Source organism: Oncorhynchus kisutch, linkage group LG14 (assembly GCF_002021735.2).
Source record: "Oncorhynchus kisutch isolate 150728-3 linkage group LG14, Okis_V2, whole genome shotgun sequence".
Classification (NCBI taxonomy): Eukaryota; Metazoa; Chordata; class Actinopteri; order Salmoniformes; family Salmonidae; genus Oncorhynchus; species Oncorhynchus kisutch.
Window position 1 is genome coordinate 80,927,773 of NC_034187.2, and position 23,268 is coordinate 80,951,040.

A 23,268-nucleotide genomic window follows, 5' to 3' on the forward strand; every position below is an offset into this window, starting at 1 on the left:
AACCTCATATTCACTTGGTAAAATTCCCTCTGTCAGTCTCCCTAAAGGCACTAAAGGCAACAATCAATCACCCTCACTGATAAGTTAAGTTTCAGTCTTGAAAGTTGTCTCCTAAATATATCCTTATGATATATGATCATATATCAATCATATTTATCATATATATCATATTTTCTACTGAATTCCTATCACATTCTGCAGCTGTATGCACTACTATACTTACAGTTGTCCCAACTGTCAAAAGAACAAAGTATATTCATTGTGTGATCTAGATTTTTTTTTAAATTTTACCTTTATTTAACCAGGCAAGTCAGTTAAGAACAAATTCTTATTTTCAATGACGGCCTAGGAACAGTGGGTTAACTGCCTGTTCAGATGCAGAACGACAGATTTGTACCTTGTCAGCTCGGGGATTCGAACTTGCAACCTTTCGGTTACTAGTCCAACGCTCTAACCACTAGGCTACGCTGCCGCCCCAATATGAGATAACAATAGATAACCTCCAGACGCATCATCTCTGAGGGGCTTCTTGATGTGCTGCTGTTCCACTCCAGCTCTGAACAAGAGACAGGAGACAGGAAAAGTAAGGCAGTGAGACAGTGAACCCCAGGCTACTGTCTGTCTGAGCCCAGACTGTCTGTTATAATAATATATAATATCATCAAACATTTTGCCTATGGGTAGCCCAGGGAATCACCATACCCTACCAACTGAGCCATATACAGTTATTGCAATATTCTCCAGAAGAAATGATTTGCTAGCCTGGTCCCAGTGCTGTTTGTGTCGTCTTGCCAACTGCTATACATGTTTGACCCAACAATGACCACAGGAGTTGGAATGACAGCACAAATAGATCTGAAACCAGGCTACATGTGTTTTTCCGAACCCAGAAATCAGTGAGAGGGGGATCAATTCTGATCTCTATCTCTCTCGACCACAAGGGGGCAGGAAAGGGATAAGGTTTTACCTGTCTAAGAAGATCTGAGATTTTAAATGTAAACCTGTGTGATTTACTGACGGTATCGATTCGTCCAGGGTCAGTTTACCGATCAGATGTCCGTTTTGGGGTTGTCACGAAAACCCAGTGGTGGGAAAAGCACACAATTGTCATACTTGAGGCAAAAGTAAAGATACCTTAATAGGAAATGACTCAAGTAAAAGTGAAAGTCACCCAGTTAAATACTACTTCTGGAAAAGTCTCAAAGTATTTGGTTTTAAATGTACTTAAGTATCAAAAGTAAATGTGTAAATCATTTCAAATTCCTCATATTAAGCAAACCAGACGGCACCATTTAATAAAAAATAAAACATATTTTTTTTACGTATAGCCAGGGGCACACTCCAACCCTCAGATATAATTTACAAACAAAGCATGTGTTTAGTGAGTCCTCCAGATCAGAGGCAGTAGGGAGGACCAGGGATGTTCTCTGTTTAGTGAGTCCTCCAGATCAGAGGTAGTAGGGAGGACCAGGGATGCTCTCTGTTTAGTGAGTCCTCCAGATCAGAGGTAGTAGGGAGGACCAGGGATGTTCTCTGTTTAGTGAGTCCTCCAGATCAGAGGTAGTAGAGATGACCAGGGATGTTCTCTGTTTAGTGAGTCCTCCAGATCAGAGGTAGTAGAGATGACCAGGGATGTTCTCTGTTTAGTGAGTCCTCCAGATCAGGGCAGTATGGATGACCAGGGATGTTCTCTGTTTAGTGAGTCTGCCAGATCAGAGGCAGTAGGGATGACCAGGGATGTTCTCTGTTTAGTGAGTCCTCCAGATCAGAGGCAGTAGGGATGACCAGGGATGTTCTCTGTTTAGTGAGTCCACCAGATCAGAGGCAGTAGAGATGACCAGGGATGTTCTCTGTTTAGTGAGTCCTCCAGATCAGAGGCAGTAGGGATGACCAGGGATATTCTCTGTTTAGTGAGTCCACCAGATCAGAGGCAGTAGGGATGACCAGGGATGTTCTCTGTTTAGTGAGTCCTCCAGATCAGAGGCAGTAGGGATGACCAGGGATGTTCTCTGTTTAGTGAGTCCTCCAGATCAGAGGCAGTAGGGATGACCAGGGATGTTCTCTGTTTAGTGAGTCTGCCAGATCAGAGGCAGTAGGGATGACCAGGGATATTCTCTTGATAAGTGTGTGAATTAGACAATTTTCCTGACCTGCTATGTATTCATTGGAAAATGTATGGAGTAAGAAGTACATTATTTTCTTTAAGAATGAAGTGAAGTAAAAGTTGTCAGAAATATAAAGTAAAGTACAGATGTAAAAATAACTACTTTAGTAGTACTTTAAAGTATTTTCACATCACTGTGAAAAACCAACACAAGCAACAGCAGTGACTACGGTCTGACTTCAATGACTACGGTCTGACTTCAATGACTACGGTCTGACTTCAGTGACTACGGTCTGACTTCAGTGACTACGGTCTGACTTCGGTGACTACGGTCTGACTTCGGTGATTGCGGTATGACTTCGGTGACTGCGGTCTGGCTTTAGCGACTACGGTCTGGCTTCAGTGACTGCGGTCTGACTTCGGTGACTGCGGTCTGACTTCGGTGACTGCAGTCTGACTTCAATCGCTACGGTCTGACTTCAGTGACTACAGTCTGACTTCAGTGACTACGGTCTGACTTCAATGACTACAGTCTGACTTCAATGGCTACAGTCTGACTTCGGTGACTGCGGCCTGACTTCAATGACTACGGTCTGACTTCAATGACTACGGTCTGACTTCAATGGCTGCGGTCTGACTTCAGTGACTGCGGTCTGACTTCAATCACTACGGTCTGACTTCAGTGACTATGGTCTGACTTCAATGACTGTGGTCTGATTTCAATGACTGTGGTCTGACTTCAATGACTACGGTCTGACTTCAATGACTGTGGTCTGACTTCAATGACTACGTTCTGACTTCAATGACTACTGTCTGACTTCAGTGACTGCGGTCTGACTTCAGTGACTACGGTCTGACTTCAATGACTACGGTCTGACTTCAATGACTTCAGTCTGACTTCAATGGTTGCGGTCTGACTTCAATCACTACGGTCTGACTTCAGTGACTACGGTCTGACTTCAATGACTACGGTCTGCCTTCAATGATGGGTCTGCCTTCAATGACTACGGTCTGACTTCAATGATGGACTCTTTTGGCAAAGAGGAACTACGTCACTTCCTACATATGTCGGATCTTAATTCGACCACTATTGCAACCATCGACGGCACGAGATAATCGCCAGCTGATGTTACGTTAAACCATCAATACGTGCTAACACAGCTGATGTCACGTTAAACCATCAATACGTGCTAACACAGCTGATGTCACGTTAAACCATCAATACGTGCTAACACAGCTGATGTCACGTTAAACCATCAATACGTGCTAACACAGCTGATGTCTCGTTAAACCATCAATACGTGCTAACACAGCTGATGTCTCGTTAAACCATCAATACGTGCTAACACAGCTGATGTTACGTTAAACCATCAATACGTGCTAACACAGCTGTTGTTTCGTTAAACCATCAATACGTGCTAACACAGCTGATGTCACGTTAAACCATCAATACGTGCTAACACAGCTGATGTCACGTTAAACCATCAATACGTGCTAACACAGCTGATGTCACGTTAAACCATCAATACGTGCTAACACAGCTGATGTCTCGTTAAACCATCAATACGTGCTAACACAGCTGATGTCTCGTTAAACCATCAATACGTGCTAACACAGCTGATCCCATTTGCAACCATTGCTGGTCCCCTCATTACTGCTCCCTGAAACATGATGTCGGCGTTACTTTAGTCCTGCTTTTACAACCAAAGTCTTTCAAGAAATGTTTGCCCTCTGATTGGTATTGTAAATCGGAAACAACGTCGTCCTTTTTCAACAGACTACAGGTGATGGATCTATTTGACAAGAATTCTGAACGACAGAAATAAAGCATTTCAATTGTTTACCACAGAAACTCTACTGTGGCAATTTACCAGACACTTTGTATGAATGGAAAACTAATGTTGGTGTTATTATCTCATTTGTTTCCTATTTATTTTGTCCAACAGTGTCTGATACGGTCATTCCTTATCAAGATCGGGGGTTAAATATCCCTGGACTGTCCATATTTGACTGTCTATAGTTGACTGTCCATAGTTGACTGTCCATATTTGCCAGCAGACCTAACCGCTACACCAGCCCAGGCCACGATTGAACTACATTTTGACATTAGGATACACTTGGCACTTGTATGTTGTAGCCATAGTGGAGACCAATATTTATCTTGTGTTATTAAGCTGTACAAAACTACAGTTGTTGGTCCCTTTCTGACCAGCTGAATGTTGCAGTGATAGTGCCTAGGTCTATCGCGTTTGAGAGAGAAAATGATTTTGATAGCAACCCCCCGATCCCAATGACTTGACTGCCCCCACATGGTCAGAAAGAGAACTGCTATTTTTCAGGGAATCACAAGGCTGTTTTTAAAAATGTATTTACAGATGCAGCAAGAAAATTCTTCGTGAAAAAAAGAGTGATGAAGTCAACATCCAACATCTGAACGTCACTATCTGATCCGCTTGGGAAAAAAATACAAAAATACTAGCTAGGAATATGGAGATCACAGAGGTTATTTTAGTGAGTGGCTACCATCACCGCAAAGGGTTTTGCCTGCCGAACTTCGCTTTTGAATCGCAACGTTCTGGCATGTCTGCCTCGTGATTTGCTGGGAGAGTTGTCTATCTGAAGATGATTTGCTGGGAGAGTTGTCTATCTGAAGATGATTTGCTGGGAGAGTTGTCTATCTGAAGATGATTTGCTGGGAGAGTTGTCTATCTGAAGATGATTTGCTAGGAGAGTTGTCTATCTGAAGATGATTTGCTGGGAGAGTTGTCTATCTGAAGAGAACCCGCCGCTAAACTTTTTTTCTTCTTCTCTCTTATCAAAATTGCCAAAATTGATTCTAGCCTGGAGGAGGGTGCCTTCAGGGCCCCAGATGTGGTGGTCCGGCCCTGGATTCGGACCATTGGAAAATAAACAGACACAACACAAACACCAGAGTGCTACCTTTTGAGTTTGGGAGTGTGAGGCCGTTGTCTCAAAAGGAAAATGCCAGAGATTAGTCACAGCTGTCTGATTCTTCACCGGGAAGGACTTTTGATCTCAACACATTCGAGTGTGGAAAACAACACAAAAGTGGCTGAAATCTCTTAATGTAGGTCTACTGAGTCCCTGAGGCATAACTACTGACACCTTGAGTGAGGTAGAGTGGGATGTGGGGAAAACCAGGCTGAAGTTTTCAGAAAGTGCCCTGATGATGTTAGGAAAAACCCTGCCTCAGCAGTTTGGTACAGTACATTACCTCTTGTTTTCAGAGCTGTTTTTACCCCTGTTGTTTCCACACTGCTTCCTGAAGCAGCAGGCCATGTTATAAAATCAATGGGAAGCACGTGGGCTATGTGGGCGCAAACCAGGGCCCCTCTGCACACATCAACAACAGCCACCCACGAAGCATCGTTACCCATCACTCCACAAAAGCCGCGGCCCTTGCAGAGCAAAGGGGAACTACTACTACTTTACTACTTTACTATTTCACATCCGTTACATCAGTACCACCGCTAACTAAGCTAGCTGTTTCACATCCGTTTCATCAGTACCACCGCTAACTAATCTAGCCGTTTCACATCCGTTACATCAGTACCACCGCTAACTAAGCTAGCCGTTTCACATCCGTTACATAAACACACACAAACACACTGTAAACACACACACTGTAAACACACACACACACTGTACACACACAAACACACTGTAAACACACACAAACACACTGTAAACACACACACACTGTAAACACACACACACACTGTAAACACACACACACACACTGTAAACACACACACACTGTAAACACACACACACACACACTGTAAACACACACAAACACTCTGTACACACTATACACACTCACACACACTGTACCTCCACACATACACACACACGCACTGTAAACACACACAAACCCACTGTACACACTATACACACACACACACACACTGTACCTCCACACACACACACTGTACACACACATGTACACACACACACACTGATCACACACACAAACAATATGTGCATTATGTCCATCACAACAAAGTCGCAGTTTCTGCTGAGCTTTCCTCTCATCAACATTCAAGCGGATTAAATGAAATACTCACCACATATCAGAGATACAGTTTCCGAGGAGGTGGACAGCCAGGGGTACATAGGTCCAGGGGTACATGGGTCCAGGGGTACATGGGTCCAGGGTGTGTGAGAGAGGGAGAGAAAAAGACATGGTCAGACAATTCTAACTCATACACTGTAGCCTAGATATTTGGATATTCCACTTACAATACAATGGTGTTATCCTGGGTACCAGTCTGTTTGTGTAATTATGCCACTCCTTGCTGTGCCAAACAGGAGTTGACATGAGAACCTGGGACCAGGCTACAATAACGTTGCACAGTATAATGTACAATCTAGTACAATCTAGTACAATCTAATACAATCTAGTACAATCTAGTAAAATCTAGTACAATACAATACAATCTAGTACAATCTAGTAAAATCTAGTACAATCTAGTACAATCCAATACAATCTAGTACAATTTAGTAAAATCTAGTACAATCCAATACAATCTAGTACAATTTAGTAAAATCTAGTACAATCTAGTACAATCCATTACAATCTAGTACAATTTAGTAAAATCTAGTACAATCTAGTACAATCCAATACAATCTAGTACAATTTAGTAAAATCTAGTACAATCCAATACAATCTAGTACAATTTAGTAAAATCTAGTACAATCTAGTACAATCCAATACAATCTAGTACAATTTAGTAAAATCTAGTACAATCTAGTACAATCCAATACAATCTAGTACAATTTAGTAAAATCTAGTACAATCCAATACAATCTAGTACAATTTAGTAAAATCTAGTACAATCTAGTACAATCTAGTACAATCTAGTACAATGAGCCGCCAAGCAGGACTATATCACCATGTTTTTGATTATCAATATTTACTGTAATCCTTTCTTCTCTATCAACTGGAGCATGTTCTGGAGCATGTTCTGGAGCATGTTCTGGAGCATGTTCTGGAGCATGTTCTGGAGCATGTTCATCAACAAGAGTGCAGTGTGTCCATCTATACTGACCTAAAGAATCCTCCTTAGAGGAGTGCAGTGTGTCCATCTATACTGACCTAAAGAATCCTCCTTAGAGGAGTGCAGTGTGTCCATCTATACTGACCTAAACAATCCTCCTTAGAGGAGTGCAGTGTGTCCATCTATACTGACCTAAAGAATCCTCCTTAGAGGAGTGCAGTGTGTCCATCTATACTGACCTAAACAATCCTCCTTAGAGGAGTGCAGTGTGTCCATCTATACTGACCTAAAGAATCCTCCTTAGAGGAGTGCAGTGACCTAAAGAATCCTCCTTAGAGGAGTGCAGTGACCTAAAGAATCCTCCTTAGAGGAGTGCAGTGTGTCCATCTATACTGACCTAAAGAATCCTCCTTAGAGGAGTGCAGTATCTATACTGACCTAAACAATCCTCCTTAGAGGAGTGCAGTGACCTAAAGAATCCTCCTTAGAGGAGTGCAGTGTCTATACTGACCTAAACAATCCTCCTTAGAGGAGTGCAGTGTGTCCATCTATACTGACCTAAACAATCCTCCTTAGAGGAGTGCAGTGTGTCCATCTATACTGACCTAAACAATCCTCCTTAGAGGAGTGCAGTGTCTATACTGACCTAAAGAATCCTCCTTAGAGGAGTGCAGTGACCTAAAGAATCCTCCTTAGAGGAGTGCAGTATCTATACTGACCTAAAGAATCCTCCTTAGAGGAGTGCAGTGTGTCCATCTATACTGACCTAAAGAATCCTCCTTAGAGGAGTGCAGTGACCTAAAGAATCCTCCTTAGAGGAGTGCAGTGTCTATACTGACCTAAACAATCCTCCTTAGAGGAGTGCAGTGTCTATACTGACCTAAACAATCCTCCTTAGAGGAGTGCAGTGTGTCCATCTATACTGACCTAAACAATCCTCCTTAGAGGAGTGCAGTGTCTCCATCTATACTGACCTAAACAATCCTCCTTAGAGGAGTGCAGTGTCTATACTGACCTAAAGAATCCTCCTTAGAGGAGTGCAGTGACCTAAAGAATCCTCCTTAGAGGAGTGCAGTATCTATACTGACCTAAAGAATCCTCCTTAGAGGAGTGCAGTGTGTCCATCTATACTGACCTAAAGAATCCTCCTTAGAGGAGTGCAGTATCTATACTGACCTAAACAATCCTCCTTAGAGGAGTGCAGTGACCTAAAGAATCCTCCTTAGAGGAGTGCAGTGTCTATACTGACCTAAACAATCCTCCTTAGAGGAGTGCAGTGTGTCCATCTATACTGACCTAAACAATCCTCCTTAGAGGAGTGCAGTGTGTCCATCTATACTGACCTAAACAATCCTCCTTAGAGGAGTGCAGTGTCTATACTGACCTAAAGAATCCTCCTTAGAGGAGTGCAGTGACCTAAAGAATCCTCCTTAGAGGAGTGCAGTATCTATACTGACCTAAAGAATCCTCCTTAGAGGAGTGCAGTGTGTCCATCTATACTGACCTAAAGAATCCTCCTTAGAGGAGTGCAGTGACCTAAAGAATCCTCCTTAGAGGAGTGCAGTGTCTATACTGACCTAAACAATCCTCCTTAGAGGAGTGCAGTGTCTATACTGACCTAAACAATCCTCCTTAGAGGAGTGCAGTGTGTCCATCTATACTGACCTAAACAATCCTCCTTAGAGGAGTGCAGTGTGTCCATCTATACTGACCTAAACAATCCTCCTTAGAGGAGTGCAGTGTCTATACTGACCTAAAGAATCCTCCTTAGAGGAGTGCAGTGACCTAAAGAATCCTCCTTAGAGGAGTGCAGTATCTATACTGACCTAAAGAATCCTCCTTAGAGGAGTGCAGTGTGTCCATCTATACTGACCTAAAGAATCCTCCTTAGAGGAGTGCAGTGACCTAAAGAATCCTCCTTAGAGGAGTGCAGTGTCTATACTGACCTAAACAATCCTCCTTAGAGGAGTGCAGTGTCTATACTGACCTAAACAATCCTCCTTAGAGGAGTGCAGTGTCTCCATCTATATAGAAGCATGCTGAAGCTAGCCAAGCATACTTCCCCTATAAATACTTTATGTAGCTTACGGGAATACCACGAGGGAGACGATACAAAGATCTTAAACTGCAGAATTTATTTTCTCTTTTGAATGTATTTTCCCCCTTCATCATCGCTGTTGTAATCGAACCGAATGGTGTCTTCAGATTAGACTGAATGGTATCTCCGAACGGAACCCTGATTCCTATGAAGGTAACAGGATGCCATTTGGGATGAAGCCCGTCATTAACTATCCAAATACTACACTGAGAGGGATTACATGGATTACAAGAAGAGGAGGAAGATCCAGGGTCTTAATGAGGTAGTCCTGCTCTGAACCACAGGAGTCAGAAGTCCTAACTCATTAGTGAAGCTAACTTCAAACTGATTCATCAGAGTGCAGGAAAAGAGCTGCCTGCTCCGACTCCTCTATAAATACTTGAACTTGGTCTACGTCCCAAATAGCACCCTATTCCCTACATAATGCACTATTTTTGAAGAGGACCTCATCGGCTCTGGTCAAAAGTAGTGCACTATTTAGGGAATATAGAGTTCAATTTAGGAGGCAACCTTGTTCTTATCAGGCCCACAGAGCCCAGTGCTCAATATTTAATGTACTCAGGAATGGAATATAATTCCTATTAAGTTAAGGACAGATGGCTCATGTTTCATGTCAGTGGGCAAAACTTCTTACTGTCTCTTCTCCTGTCTCAGCAGTTCCTTCCACACTTAGTTCTGTTTATTTCACGAAGGATGTTTACCAAATGGCACATTATTCCCTAGAGTGCATTAGGGCCCATGGGGCTCTGGTCAAAAGTAGTGCACCATGTAGGAAGTTGGGTGCGATTTGGGACACAGCCTAAAAGTCCTCTCCAGCTGTTAATAATGGAGAATAGACCATGGTGTATGTTTCCATGAGGGTGTAAGAACAATGAGAGAGGGAGATATATCTCTCTCTCTCTTTCTGTCTCTTTCGGTCTCTCTCTCTTTCTGTGTCTCTCTCTCTCTCTCACTCTCTCTCTGTCTCTTCTGTGTCTCTCTCTCTCTGTCTCTTTCTGTGTCTCTCCCTCTCTGTCTCTTTCTGTGTCTCTCTTTCGCTCTCTGTTTCTCTCTCTCTCTCTTTCTGTGTCTCTGTCTCTCTCTCTCTCTTTCTGTGTCTCTCTCTCACTCTCTCTCTATCTTTCTGTGTCTCTATCTCTCTCTCTGTCTCTTTCTGTGTGTCTCTCTCTCTCTCTCTGTGTGTTTCTCTCTCTCTCATTCTGTGTTTCTCTATCTCTGTCTCTCTCTCTCTTTCTGTCTCTCTCTCTCTCTCTCTCTCTCTCTCTCTCTGTCTCTCTCTCTGTGTGTCTCTCTTTCTCTGTCTCTCTCTCTGTCTCACTCTCTGTCTCACTCTCTGTCTCACTCTCTGCCACTCTCAACTCAATTTCAATCTAAGGGCTATATTGGCATAGGAAACCTATGTTTACATTGCCAAAGCAAGTGAAATAGATAATAAACAAAAGTGAAATAAACAATAAAAAAAAACAGTAAACACTACACTCACAAAAGTTCCAAGAGAATAAAAGACATGTCAAATGTCAAATTATGTACAAGGCCTTGCGAAAGTATTCGGCCCCCTTGAACTTTGCGACCTTTTGCCACATTTCAGGCTTCAAACATAAAGATATAAAACTGTATTTTTTGTGATGTGTGAGAAGGTCTTGTCTCTAGATGGTAAACAGCTGATGTCAGAATTTACTTTTCATAGCACACAAAAGGTCATCTGTTCTCAGTGTCTGGGTCAACTTCTCTCTGACCTTACAAAAACATGCATGTGTAGGCCTGCCTAACATAATAAGGGGTATTCATGATTAGTCATGGTTATGTTACAGGCTTAAACAATTTGAGTGTATTACCTGTTTACAAGGAAATAGGGAACAATAATAATATTATTGACAGGTATGACAGACAGGTAAGCAGGTGTTAATTATACATTTTCAGTTTGTTGAGTAGACAATAAATGATGCGGCCTAAAACGATGCAAACAAAAGCTCCCGAACCCACCTCCCGAGTTCTCAGACGAGCGAAGAGCCTCTGTCTGCCAAAATAGGAGAATAGACGCTGGCTGAGGATAAGGGTGCGGATGAGAGTCGTAATTTCTCGGCGCTGTCAGCCTACCCTACATTGGGCCACTGAAGTGCGTCCTCCCTCCCTTCCGCGTCCGCCGCAAGGGAAATACGCGATGCCACCGACTGACGCGAGAGAGGCGGGGTGAGATGCTGGCATTAGCAGAAACGGACTGCCTTGGAAACGCGGCAGACAGCCACTGTATCTATGCAGCAGACAGCAAATATAATAGGCCAATGAGTCTTAACGTTCCCTCACGCCGGCGGTGTGTGGATAAAATATAACAGGAACGTAAAACCAAAGCGGAGTAATAGCCTATACTTTTGGTCCATAGTAGACCTATCATAGATTCCATGCACACGACTGAAGCATCCTCAGTCAAATGCGCGTTATTAGCATAGGCTACACCACACCTCCACTGTGTGGGTTATTTATTTCGCATGGCCCTCATATTATAATATATAATAAGGTGGCTGTTTATATTTGTCCTACCTCATACATGTACACGTTTGTTTATAAGCATGTGTGAATTTGGCAATGTGGTGTTTGCTCATCCCAACGCCCTCAGAGAGGGGCTCAGCCATTATCAACTGCAACACCGAAGCAATTAGGCTTAATAAGTGCTTTGCTCAAGAGCACAACGGCAGTGTTCACCTTGTCGACTCGGTTAGTGGCCCAACGTTCTAACCGTCAGGAACTCTGAACCGGACGACAGCTGTCACAACCATAGCATGAAAGCCAAAGGCGCGCGCGCTACCGTGCCAGTGGTGGCTAATCCACTTGAAATCTTCTTCACTCGGATTTATTTAGCTCCCGTGCACTAGTCCACCTGACTACTTACCCTACCTAGGCTTGCCTAGCCTATACTCTCATCGTTAACTGACAATTCTACAACAAACTATGACGGGAGGAACGGAAAGAGGACCGACTCAGTGTTCGACTGACGTATGACAAAAAAAAACATAAAATGACAGTGAAATAGTCAGCACGGAGCACATGAAAACATAGCCCTCTAAAATGTGTTCCCCAAGATATCTAGTATATCATTTTGCTAAATGATATACCCACTGCACCACAGCATTTAACTACACGACAAAACGGACTAACGTTGGCCAGACGTTGCCCATACATTCACAAATGAGACAGCTCCAGAAATAGACAAAACAACGTTTTCGATTTAATGGGTTTACCTGGGAGGATGACAGCGCGTTGTCTTCTTATTCCTTCTTATTATATGCCCGTGTAATTTACAAATTTGTGCAGTAGGGTCTTATATTCATTTAGCCTTTCTCAACAACACAGCAGCATTCCTCTGTCAAAAAAAAAAAAACGTCACTGTGGAGTTCTGATTGTAGTCTACTGTCGGGCTCGCGACATCCATTTACCCGCCTCTGGAAGTTGGTGATTGGAGCAAAGCGCGTTATCCCAGCCAGGTACTGTGATGTCGTATGGCTAATGGTGTGCACGGACTGGGATTAGTGACTGACAACAACCACTGATTGGGGTTATTTTTGTTGTTGTTGTTGTTGTTGTTGTTGTTGTTGTTGTTGTTGTTGTTGTTGAGTAGTAGAAATGTGCAATATTTTTTTTGCCAGACGTTTTTTGTGTGTAGCCAGCGCAGACCCTAAACTACAGCAGCTCTTGTTTATGCATCCAACTGACCATGTGCTGAAGTTGCTACACTGACATCAGAGGTCAAATCAAATTAAACGTTATTTGTCACATGGGCCGAATAAATACAAGTGTAGACCTTGAAATGCTTACAAGCCCTCATCCAACAGTGCAGTTCAAGAAGAGTTAAGAAAATATTTACCAAATTAACTAAAGTAAAAAATAATAAAAAGTAACACAATAAAATAACAATAAAGAGGTTATATACAGGGGGTACCGGTACTGAGTCAATGTGGAGGCTATATACAGGGGGTACCGGTACAGAGTCAATGTGGAGGCTATATACAGGGGGTACCGGTACAGAGTCAATGTGGAGGCTATATACAGGGGGTACCGGTACCGAGTCAATGTGGAGGCTATATACAGGGGGTACCGGTACAGAGTCAATGTGGAGGCTATATACAGGGGGTACAGAGTCAATGTGGAGGCTTTATACAGGGGGTACCGGTACAGAGTCAATGTGGATGCTATATACAGGGGGTACCGGTACAGAGTCAATGTGGAGGCTATATACAGGGGGTACCGGTACAGAGTCAATGTAGAGGCTATATACAGGGGGTACCGGTACCGAGTCAATGTGGAGGCTATATACAGGGGGTACCGGTACAGAGTCAGTGTGGAGGCTATATACAGGGGGTACCGGTACAGAGTCAGTGTGGAGGCTATATACAGGGGGTACCGGTACAGAGTCAATGTGGAGGCTATATACAGGGGGTAGCGGTACAGAGTCAATGTGGAGGCTATATACAGGGGGTACCGGTACCGAGTCAATGTGGAGGCTATATACAGGGGGTACCGGTACAGAGTCAATGTGGAGGCTATATACAGGGAGTACCGGTACAGAGTCAATGTGGAGGCTATATACAGGGGGTACTGGTACAGAGTCCATGTGGAGGCTATATACAGGGGGTACCGGTACAGAGTCAATGTGGAGGCTATATACAGGGAGTACCGGTACAGAGTCAATGTGGAGGCTATATACAGGGGGTACCGGTACCGAGTCAATGTGGAGGCTATATACAGGGGGTACCAGTACAGAGTCAATGTGGAGGCTATATACAGGGTATTACGGTACAGAGTCAATGTGGAGGCTATATACAGGGGGTACCGGTACAGAGTCAATGTGGAAGCTATATACAGGGGGTACCGGTACCGAGTCAATGTGGAGACTATATACAGGGGGTACCGGTACAGAGTCAACGTGCAGGCTATATACAGGGGGTACCGGTACCGAGTCAATGTGGAGGCTATATACAGGGGGTGCCGAGTCAATGTGGAGGCTATATACAGGGGGTACCGGTACAGAGTCAATGTGCAGGCTATATACAGGGGGTACCGGTACCGAGTCAATGTGGAGGCTATATACAGGGGGTACCGAGTCAATGTGGAGGCTATATACAGGGGGTACCGGTACAGAGTCAATGTGGAGGCTATATACAGTGGGTACCGGTACAGAGTCAATGTGGAGGCTATATACAGGGGGTACCGAGTCAATGTGGAGGCTATATACAGGGGGTACCGGTACAGAGTCAATGTGGAGGCTATATACAGTGGGTACCGGTACAGAGTCAATGTGGAGGCTATATACAGGGAATACCGGTACAGAGTCAATGTGGAGGCTATATACAGGGGGTACCGAGTCAATGTGGAGGCTATATACAGGGGGTACTGGTACAGAGTCAATGTGGAGGCTATATACAGGGGTACCGGTACAGAGTCAATGTGCAGGCTATATACAGGGGGTACCGGTACCCGAGTCAATGTGGAGGCTATATACAGGGGGTACCGAGTCAATGTGGAGGCTATATACAGGGGGTACCGGTACAGAGTCAATGTGGAGGCTATATACAGTGGGTACCGGTACAGAGTCAATGTGGAGGCTATATACAGGGGGTACCGAGTCAATGTGGAGGCTATATACAGGGGGTACCGGTACAGAGTCAATGTGGAGGCTATATACAGTGGGTACCGGTACAGAGTCAATGTGGAGGCTATATACAGGGAATACCGGTACAGAGTCAATGTGGAGGCTATATACAGGGGGTACCGAGTCAATGTGGAGGCTATATACAGGGGGTACTGGTACAGAGTCAATGTGGAGGCTATATACAGGGGTACCGGTACAGAGTCAATGTGCAGGCTATATACAGGGGGTACCGGTACCGAGTCAATGTGGAGGCTATATACAGGGGGTACCGAGTCAATGTGGAGGCTATATACAGGGGGTACCGGTACAGAGTCAGTGTGGAGGCTATAAACAGGGGGTAGCGGTACAGAGTCAATGTGGAGGCTAAAAACAGGGGGTACCGGTACCGAGTCAATGTGGAGGCTATATACAGGGGGTACTGGTACAGAGTCAATGTGGAGGCTATATACAGGGAGTACCGGTACAGAGTCAATGTGGAGGCTATATACAGGGGGTACTGGTACAGAGTCAATGTGGAGGCTATATACAGGGGGTACCGGTACAGAGTCAATGTGGAGGCTATATACAGGGAGTACCGGTACAGAGTCAATGTGGAGGCTATATACAGGGGGTACCGGTACAGAGTCAATGTGCAGGCTATATACAGGGGGTACCGGTACCGAGTCAATGTGGAGGCTATATACAGGGGGTACCGAGTCAATGTGGAGGCTATATACAGGGGGTACCAGTACAGAGTCAATGTGGAGACTATATACAGGGGGTACCGGTACAGAGTCAATGTGCAGGCTATATACAGGGGGTACCGGTACCCGAGTCAATGTGGAGGCTATATACAGGGGGTACCGAGTCAATGTGGAGGCTATATACAGGGGGTACCAGTACAGAGTCAATGTGGAGACTATATACAGGGGGGTACCAGTACAGAGTCAATGTGGAGGCTATATACAGGGGGTACCAGTACAGGTTAATTGAGGTACCATGTACATGTAGGTAGGGGTATAGGTTGAGGTAATTGAGGTAACATGTACATGTAGGTGGGGGTAAAGTGACTATGCACAGATAATAAACAGAGAGTAGCAGCAGTCTACAAAACAAATGGGGGGGGTCAATGTAAATAGTCCATTTGATTAATTGTTCAGCAGTTTTATGGCTTTGGGGTAGAAGCTGTTAAGGAGCCTTTTGGTCCTAGACTTGGCGCTCCGGTACCGCTTGCCGTGTGGTAGCCGATGAGATGCACTTTGAGGGAAAAGGTCATGGGATGGCAGGAGATCTTGACCTCTAGGCTGAATAAATATAAATGTACATTTTATCAGACACTCTTATCCAGAGCGACTTATAGGTTAAGTGCCTTTGCTCAAGGGCACATCTACACATTTTGTCCACCTAGTCGGTTCAGGGATTCAAGCCAGCAACCTTTCGGTTACTTGTCCAATCCTCTTAACCGGTCTGCCATATTCACGATAATCAATAATATTTAATCAGTCACCCGATTAAAATATTGCTTATACTTTATCACATTGTCTTTGAAATGTAGGATATGAAAGTAGGCTATGCATTTTACTCACTGTTGTTGTTTTTTTTAATAATAGACTATGCTCAGATGGACCTCAGTATGTGATAACAATTTTAACATAATCTACATTGAACATTCTCATTATTGTGCTTCACCTGGTGATAACCTTTCTAAATAGAAAATATGTAGAGGTGGATTTGGCTTTGAGGTGAGAGGTCAGTGAAAATATGTAGAGGTGGATTTGGCTTTGAGGTGAGAGGTCAGTGAAAATATGTAGAGGTGGATTTGGCTTTGAGGTGAGAGGTCAGTGAAAATATGTAGAGGTGGATTTGGTTTTGAGGTGAGAGGTCAGTGAAAATATGTAGAGGTGGATTTGGCTTTGAGGTGAGAGGTCAGTGAAAATATGTAGAGGTGGATTTGGCTTTGAGGTGAGAGGTCAGTGAAAATATGTAGAGGTGGATGTGGCTTTGAGGTGAGAGGTCAGTGAAAATATGTAGAGGTGGATTTGGTTTTGAGGTGAGAGGTCAGTGAAAATATGTAGAGGTGGATTTGGCTTTGAGGTGAGAGGTCAGTGAAAATATGTAGAGGTGGATTTGGCTTTGAGGTGAGAGGTCAGTGAAAATATGTAGAGGTGGATTTGGCTTTCAGGTGAGAGATCAGTGAAAATATGTAGAGGTGGATTTGGCTTTGAGGTGAGAGGTCAGTGAAAATATGTAGAGGTGGATTTGGCTTTGAGGTGAGAGGTCAGTGAAAATATGTAGAGGTGGATTTGGCTTTGAGGTGAGAGGTCAGTGAAAATATGTAGAGGTGGATTTGGCTTTCAGGTGAGAGGTCAGTGAAAATATATAGAGGTGGATTTGGCTTTCAGGTGAGAGGTCAGTGAAAATATGTAGAGGTGGATTTGGCTTTGAGGTGAGAGGTCAGTGAAAATATGTAGAGGTGGATTTGGCTTTGAGGTGAGAGGTCAGTGAAAATATGTAGAGGTGGATTTGGCTTTGAGGTGAGAGGTCAGTGAAAATATGTAGAGGTGGATTTGGCTTTGAGGTGAGAGGTCAGTGAAAATATGTAGAGGTGGATTTGGCTTTGAGGTGAGAGGTCAGTGAAAATATGTAGAGGTGGATTTGGCTTTGAGCTGAGAGGTCAGTGAAAATATGTAGAGGTGGATTTGGCTTTGAGGTGAGAGGTCAGTGAAAATATGTAGAGGTGGATTTGGCTTTGAGGTGAGAGGTCAGTGAAAATATGTAGAGGTGGATTTGGCTTTGAGCTGAGAGGTCAGTGAAAATATGTAGAGGTGGATTTGGCTTTGAGGTGAGAGGTCAGTGAAGATATGTAGAGGTGGATTTGGCTTTGAGGTGAGAGGTCAGTGAGCGGTCAGGTCCTCTCACTGGAGAACATCGGCAGAGGAAACCAAACATGACAGACTTCCTAAATGCATGGTTTGTGTTGACTCTGTGTGTGCTGGTCATTCAACAGCCTGCTTTTCCTCTAGGCTGCTGGTGGCATTCACTCGGCATTTACTGTAAACAAAGGTTTTAAATTTTTTTACAAAATTAAAGCTCAGTCTTTTAGCTTATTTTTATTTATTTATTTTTGTTCTAGTTTTCAAGCTCTGTCCTCTTTTGCTATGCTTTTTGCAGGTTGCCATGACATATTTGGGGATTAATTTTAGAACGCCCACACATCTGCCTACGGGGATGGATACGCTCTCGATCGTTTTGCTAAAGAGCATCTCTTTATGACTCTACGTAGCAATTTACACCTAAATTATCATTCCACTCACAACTATCCCTGTTCTAATACTCACCCACAGATAACTGCTCATAGGTTGAATACCAAAATGGCACACTATCCCCATATATAGTGCACTACTTTTGACCAGAGCCCTATTCCCTATATAGTGCACTACTTTTGACCAGAGCCCTATTCCCTATATAGTGCATTACTTTAGACCAGAGCCCTATTACCTATATAGTGCACTACTTTAGACCAGAGCGCTATTCCCTATATAGTGCACTACTTTTGACCAGAGCCCTATTCCCTATATAGTGCACTACTTTTGACCAGAGCCCTATTCCCTATATAGTGCACTACTTTAGACCAGGGCCCTATTCCCTATATAGTGCACTACTTTTGATTAGCGCCCTACTTTTGATTAGCGCCCTATTGGCCCTGGTCAAAAGTAATGCACTACAGAGGGTATAGGGTGCCATTTGGGATATATCATCATATTGAAATCAAAGTGAATGCCACCTACCTACAACACAGCAGCACCAGCTCCATTATTACAAACAGAAACAGTAGCTACATCACCCTTCCTACACAGCAGCACCAGCTCCATTAATACAAACAGAAACAGTAGCTACATCACCCTTCCTACACAGCAGCACCAGCTCCATTAATACAAACAGAAACAGTAGCTACATCACCCTTCCTACACAGCAGCACCAGCTCTATTAATACAAACAGAAACAGTAGCTACATCACCCTTCCTACACAGCAGCACCAGCTCCATTAATACAAACAGAAACAGTAGCTACATCACCCTTCCTACACAGCAGCACCAGCTCCATTAATACAAACAGAAACAGTAGCTACATCACCCTTCCTACACAGCAGCACCAGCTCCATTAATACAAACAGAAACAGTAGCTACATCGCCCTTCCTACACAGCAGCACCAGCTACTATAAATACATTTGATTTTGAAAACAAATACGGGCTCCAGTTCAGCTCATAATACTCTCATATTACTATTACTGTAATTTCAGAATGGTGAACTGATCTCAAATTAAACAGGAGAATGCACATGAGTTGAAGAGAGGAATTGCTTTGTGCTCAGTTACCTAATTATCCATACCTTCTATTTCTGCCAGGGTGGATTCTGAGGTTCAGGTGCATGTAGGGCACGCTCTGTGTGTGTGTGTGTGTGTGTATGTGTGTGTGTGTGTGTGTGAGTGTGTGTGTGTGTGTGTGTGTGTGTGTGTGTGTGTGTGTGTGTGTGTGTGTGTGTGTATATGTGTGTGTGTGTGTGTGTGTGTGAAAGTGAGAAAGTGTGTGTGTGTGTGTGAGTGTGTGTGAAAGTGTGTGTGAAAGTGTGTGTGTGTGAGTGTGTGTATGTGTGTGTGTGTGTGTGTATATGTGTGTGTGTGTGTGTGTGTGTGTGTGTGTGTGTGTGTGTGTGTGTGTGTGTGTGTGTGTGTGTGTGTGTGTGTGTGTGTGTGTGTGTGTGTGTGTGTTGTGTGTGTGTGAGTGTGTGTGTGTATGTGTGTGTGTGTGTGTGAAAGTGAGAAAGTGTGTGTGAAAGTGAGAAAGTGTGTGTGTGTGTGTGTGCTTGCATGTGTGATCGCCTTGTGCGTGTGTGTGTGTGTGTTTTGGTGAAATGACACATGCAAGCAGAAAATCTATGAAATATTTAAAGTAAACACCCAAAACAACATTCCTTCCCATGAACACTAGTTCCTGGTTCCTACTCCTTGACAGCGCGTCTCCTGCAAATGCTGCAGTCGACTGTGGACCACGTAACATCATACGCAGGTACTTAGACGCTGACTGTGCATGTGGGACCCCCCCCCCCCCTAAGTGATAATCTGCCATTTGGGACACAACCAACTCTTGAGTTACGTAGATACAGCTACTCTGCAGATCAGCTCGCTCCCCAGAGCTGTCTGGCTGCCAGTGAGTCTGATAAGAGGGGATGTGCAGCAGTAGGCGCCTCCATGGTTCACTTCCCAAACACAACCTTCTAGCAGCTTAATAAGCTCTTTTTAATGTGTTCTTCAAATCATCTTTGTCTTTGACCCCCCCCCCCCCTCCCATTTCTCAGATTTACATTTGAGGTCATTTAGCAGACACTCATATCCTTACAGACACTCATATCCTTACAGACACAGACACTCATATCCTTACAGACACTCATATCCTTACAGACACTCATATCCTTACAGACACTCATATCCTTACAGACACTCATATCCTTACAAGGGAACGTTGTCAGATTTTTTACCTAGTTGGCTGAGGGATTCAAAGTAGCAACCTTCCGCTAGGCTACCTGCTGTCCTTCTGCTGTCCTATAGCACTAGATGACTGCTACTGTATCATTCCATTAGAACGTTCCATCTCATTCCATTAGAATGTTCCATCTCATTCCATTAGAACGTTCCATCTCATTCCATTAGAACGTTCCATGTTCCATCTCATTCCATTAGAACGTTCCATCTCATTCCATTAGAACGTTCCATGTTCCATCTCATTCCATTAGAACGTTCCATGTTCCATCTCATTCCATTAGAATTATAACAGCAGACAGGGAAATTATGACAGCCTGTACTGGCCACAACCTTTCTAGACTAGACCTTCTATTTTAAGAAATGCCTCGATTTCTATGCTGCCTTTTAACATGAATATTTCAGAAACAATTAGTCTCAGCGTGTAAGTCAGACAAAGGATGAAAAGTAGTTTAAGTATAAAAAATATATAATTTATTTAATTAGAAATAGACAAAAGTGCAACAACAGGAACTCGCTTGTATCTTGGCCAGGTGGTTACAGTGAAAAACAAGTATGAACAAGTTACAACCTGGTGTCATTAATTAAACAACAACAACCAGGTACATAAATTATAGTACTAAACTGTACACAGTCTTACAGTATTTACACAAAGTGTATTCGTCAATGCAGAATTGATTTATTTCCTTTGTTCTTTCTTTCCTTTTTTAAATTAACAGTAAACAATATTATTTACATTCTTCAGCCAAGCCACTTTTTGGTTTTTAGTGTTTTTGGACTAGAGTTGTTTCTCCTTTGGATTTTAGTAATTTGAATGTCTCTTTTTGACCATGCTGTGAACGTGAATTCACGGTCAGACAAAGCAATTTTTTAGGGACCCAAACTCTTACGTTGGACTAAACTAAAAATATATCAGTGGTCAACAACTAATGACGTGACTAAATAATGAGAGATATAGGTAACGTCCCCGTCGAAGTTAAAAGACTCAATCATAAACATTTCCAATAGTTTTGTGTCAGGTGTATATAATTATATATATATATATATATATATATATATATATATATATATTCACTCAATAATATGCAGATCAGTCAAGGCACATACTAGTAGTATAATATATTCAAACTATTTCTGTATTGCTAATATTTAACATATGAATAATGTATATATTTTTTTAAATATCATATTCTAACATTTTATGTCAAAATGTGACATTTGGTTGAGTAAGTACCTTCTGCTCATCTGTACACTACCGTGTCATGCTCCTATAACCCTTTAGCAGTGAATATAACTATATACCTTCCTAAGTGATGTGCTACGAATCTCTAACATTGATTCCTCAGTGCGTCAGATCCACCCTATAGTATCTCTGTAGATACACAGGCAGACGAGTCAAAGAGCCAGGTGACTTTAGAGCTGCGCGTTAAAAACCCAAACAAATAACTAAAGTAACAAAAGAAAACCTAAAGAGTCAATCTCATGCTTGAACTCACATACTTGTTTTCAGTCTCACCACTAGGTAGACATGTCTATGGGTAGTAAGGTAGAGACAGGGGTCCAGGAATTCAAAAAGCTGCCTATGTGTGTGTGTGTGTGTGTGTGTGTGTGTGTGTGTGTGTGTGTGTGTGTGTGTGTGAGAGAGCGATGTGAAGTAGTTTTATCAGTGTGTGTATGTGTGTGTGTGTGTGTGTGTGTGTGTGTGTGTGTGTGTGTGTGAGAGAGATGTGAAGTAGTTTTATCAGTGTGTGTATGTGTGTGTGTGTGTGTGTGTGTGTGTGTGTGTGTGTGTGTGTGTGTGTGTGTGTGTGTGTGTGTGTGTGTGTGTGTGTGTGTGAGAGCGATGTGAAGTAGTTTTATCAGTGTGTGTATGTGTGTGTATGTGTGTGTGTGTGTGTGAGAGCGATGTGAAGTAGTTTTATCAGTGTATGTGTGTGTGTGTGTGTGTGTGTGTGTGTGTGTGTGTGTGTGTGTGTGTGTGTGTGTGTGTGTGTGAGAGAGCGATGTGAAGTAGTTTTATCAGTGTGTGTATGTGTGTGTGTGTGTGTGTGTGTGTGTGTGTGTGTGTGTGTGTGTGTGTGTGTGTGTGTGAGAGCGATGTGAAGTAGTTTTATCAGTGTGTGTATGTGTGTGTGTGTGTGTGTGTGTGTGAGAGCGATGTGAAGTAGTTTTATCAGTGTATGTGTGTGTGTGTGTGTGTGTGTGTGTGTGTGTGTGTGTGTGAGAGAGCGATGTGAAGTAGTTTTATCAGTGTGTGTATGTGTGTGTGTGTGTGTGTGTGTGTGTGTGTGTGTGTGTGTGTGTGAGAGCGATGTGAAGTAGTTTTATCAGTGTGTGTATGTGTGTGTGTGTGTGTGTGTGAGAGCGATGTGAAGTAGTTTTATCAGTGTGTGTATGTGTGTGTGTGTGTGTGTGTGTGTGTGTGAGAGTGCGATGTGAAGTAGTTTTATCAGTGTGTGTATGTGTGTGTGTGTGTGTGTGAGAGCGATGTGAAGTAGTTTTATCAGTGTGTGTATGTGTGTGTGTGTATATGGGCTGATGTGTTTATGTGCTTGTCAGTTTGTTTGGCAGCCATGATGTTTACATATCGTTGTCATAGTCCCCGATCATCCTGCGTGTGTGCGAAGCCAGGAAGATGTCATTGTCTCGGGGACAGTCGTGGTGACAGGAGCACGTCTTGACGAACATCATCTTGCGTCTGAAGGCGTCTCCCTCGGGACAGTGGAACTCCACCTCTGCGGTGACGGTGCTGTGGGGGGTACAGCAGCGCCCGTCCGTACACACACCACAGAACTTGGGCTTGTAGACCCTCCTGCTGCTGCAGCCTGACAGCTGGAAACGCACGCCGCGTGGGGACTTGGGGGTCCGTACACACTTCTTCCCCC

General features: G+C 43.4%; 1 protein-coding gene across 2 annotated transcripts in view; it reads right to left on the reverse strand.

Annotated features, from left to right (window-relative positions):
• Window positions 1-20,834: 20,834 nt before the first annotated feature.
• The window catches only part of LOC109880390 (CCN family member 2-like), a 7,238-nt gene continuing 4,804 nt past the window's right edge, over window positions 20,835-23,268 (reverse strand). Inside the window, exon 5 of one of the 2 annotated variants that reach the window (XM_031789052.1) lies at window positions 20,835-23,268. This exon is cut by the window's right edge and continues 1 nt beyond it. In XM_031789052.1, the coding sequence (XP_031644912.1) occupies window positions 22,964-23,268 (305 nt within the window). In that variant the 3' untranslated portion in view covers window positions 20,835-22,963. The other variant, XM_031789051.1, reaches the window with a different exon arrangement.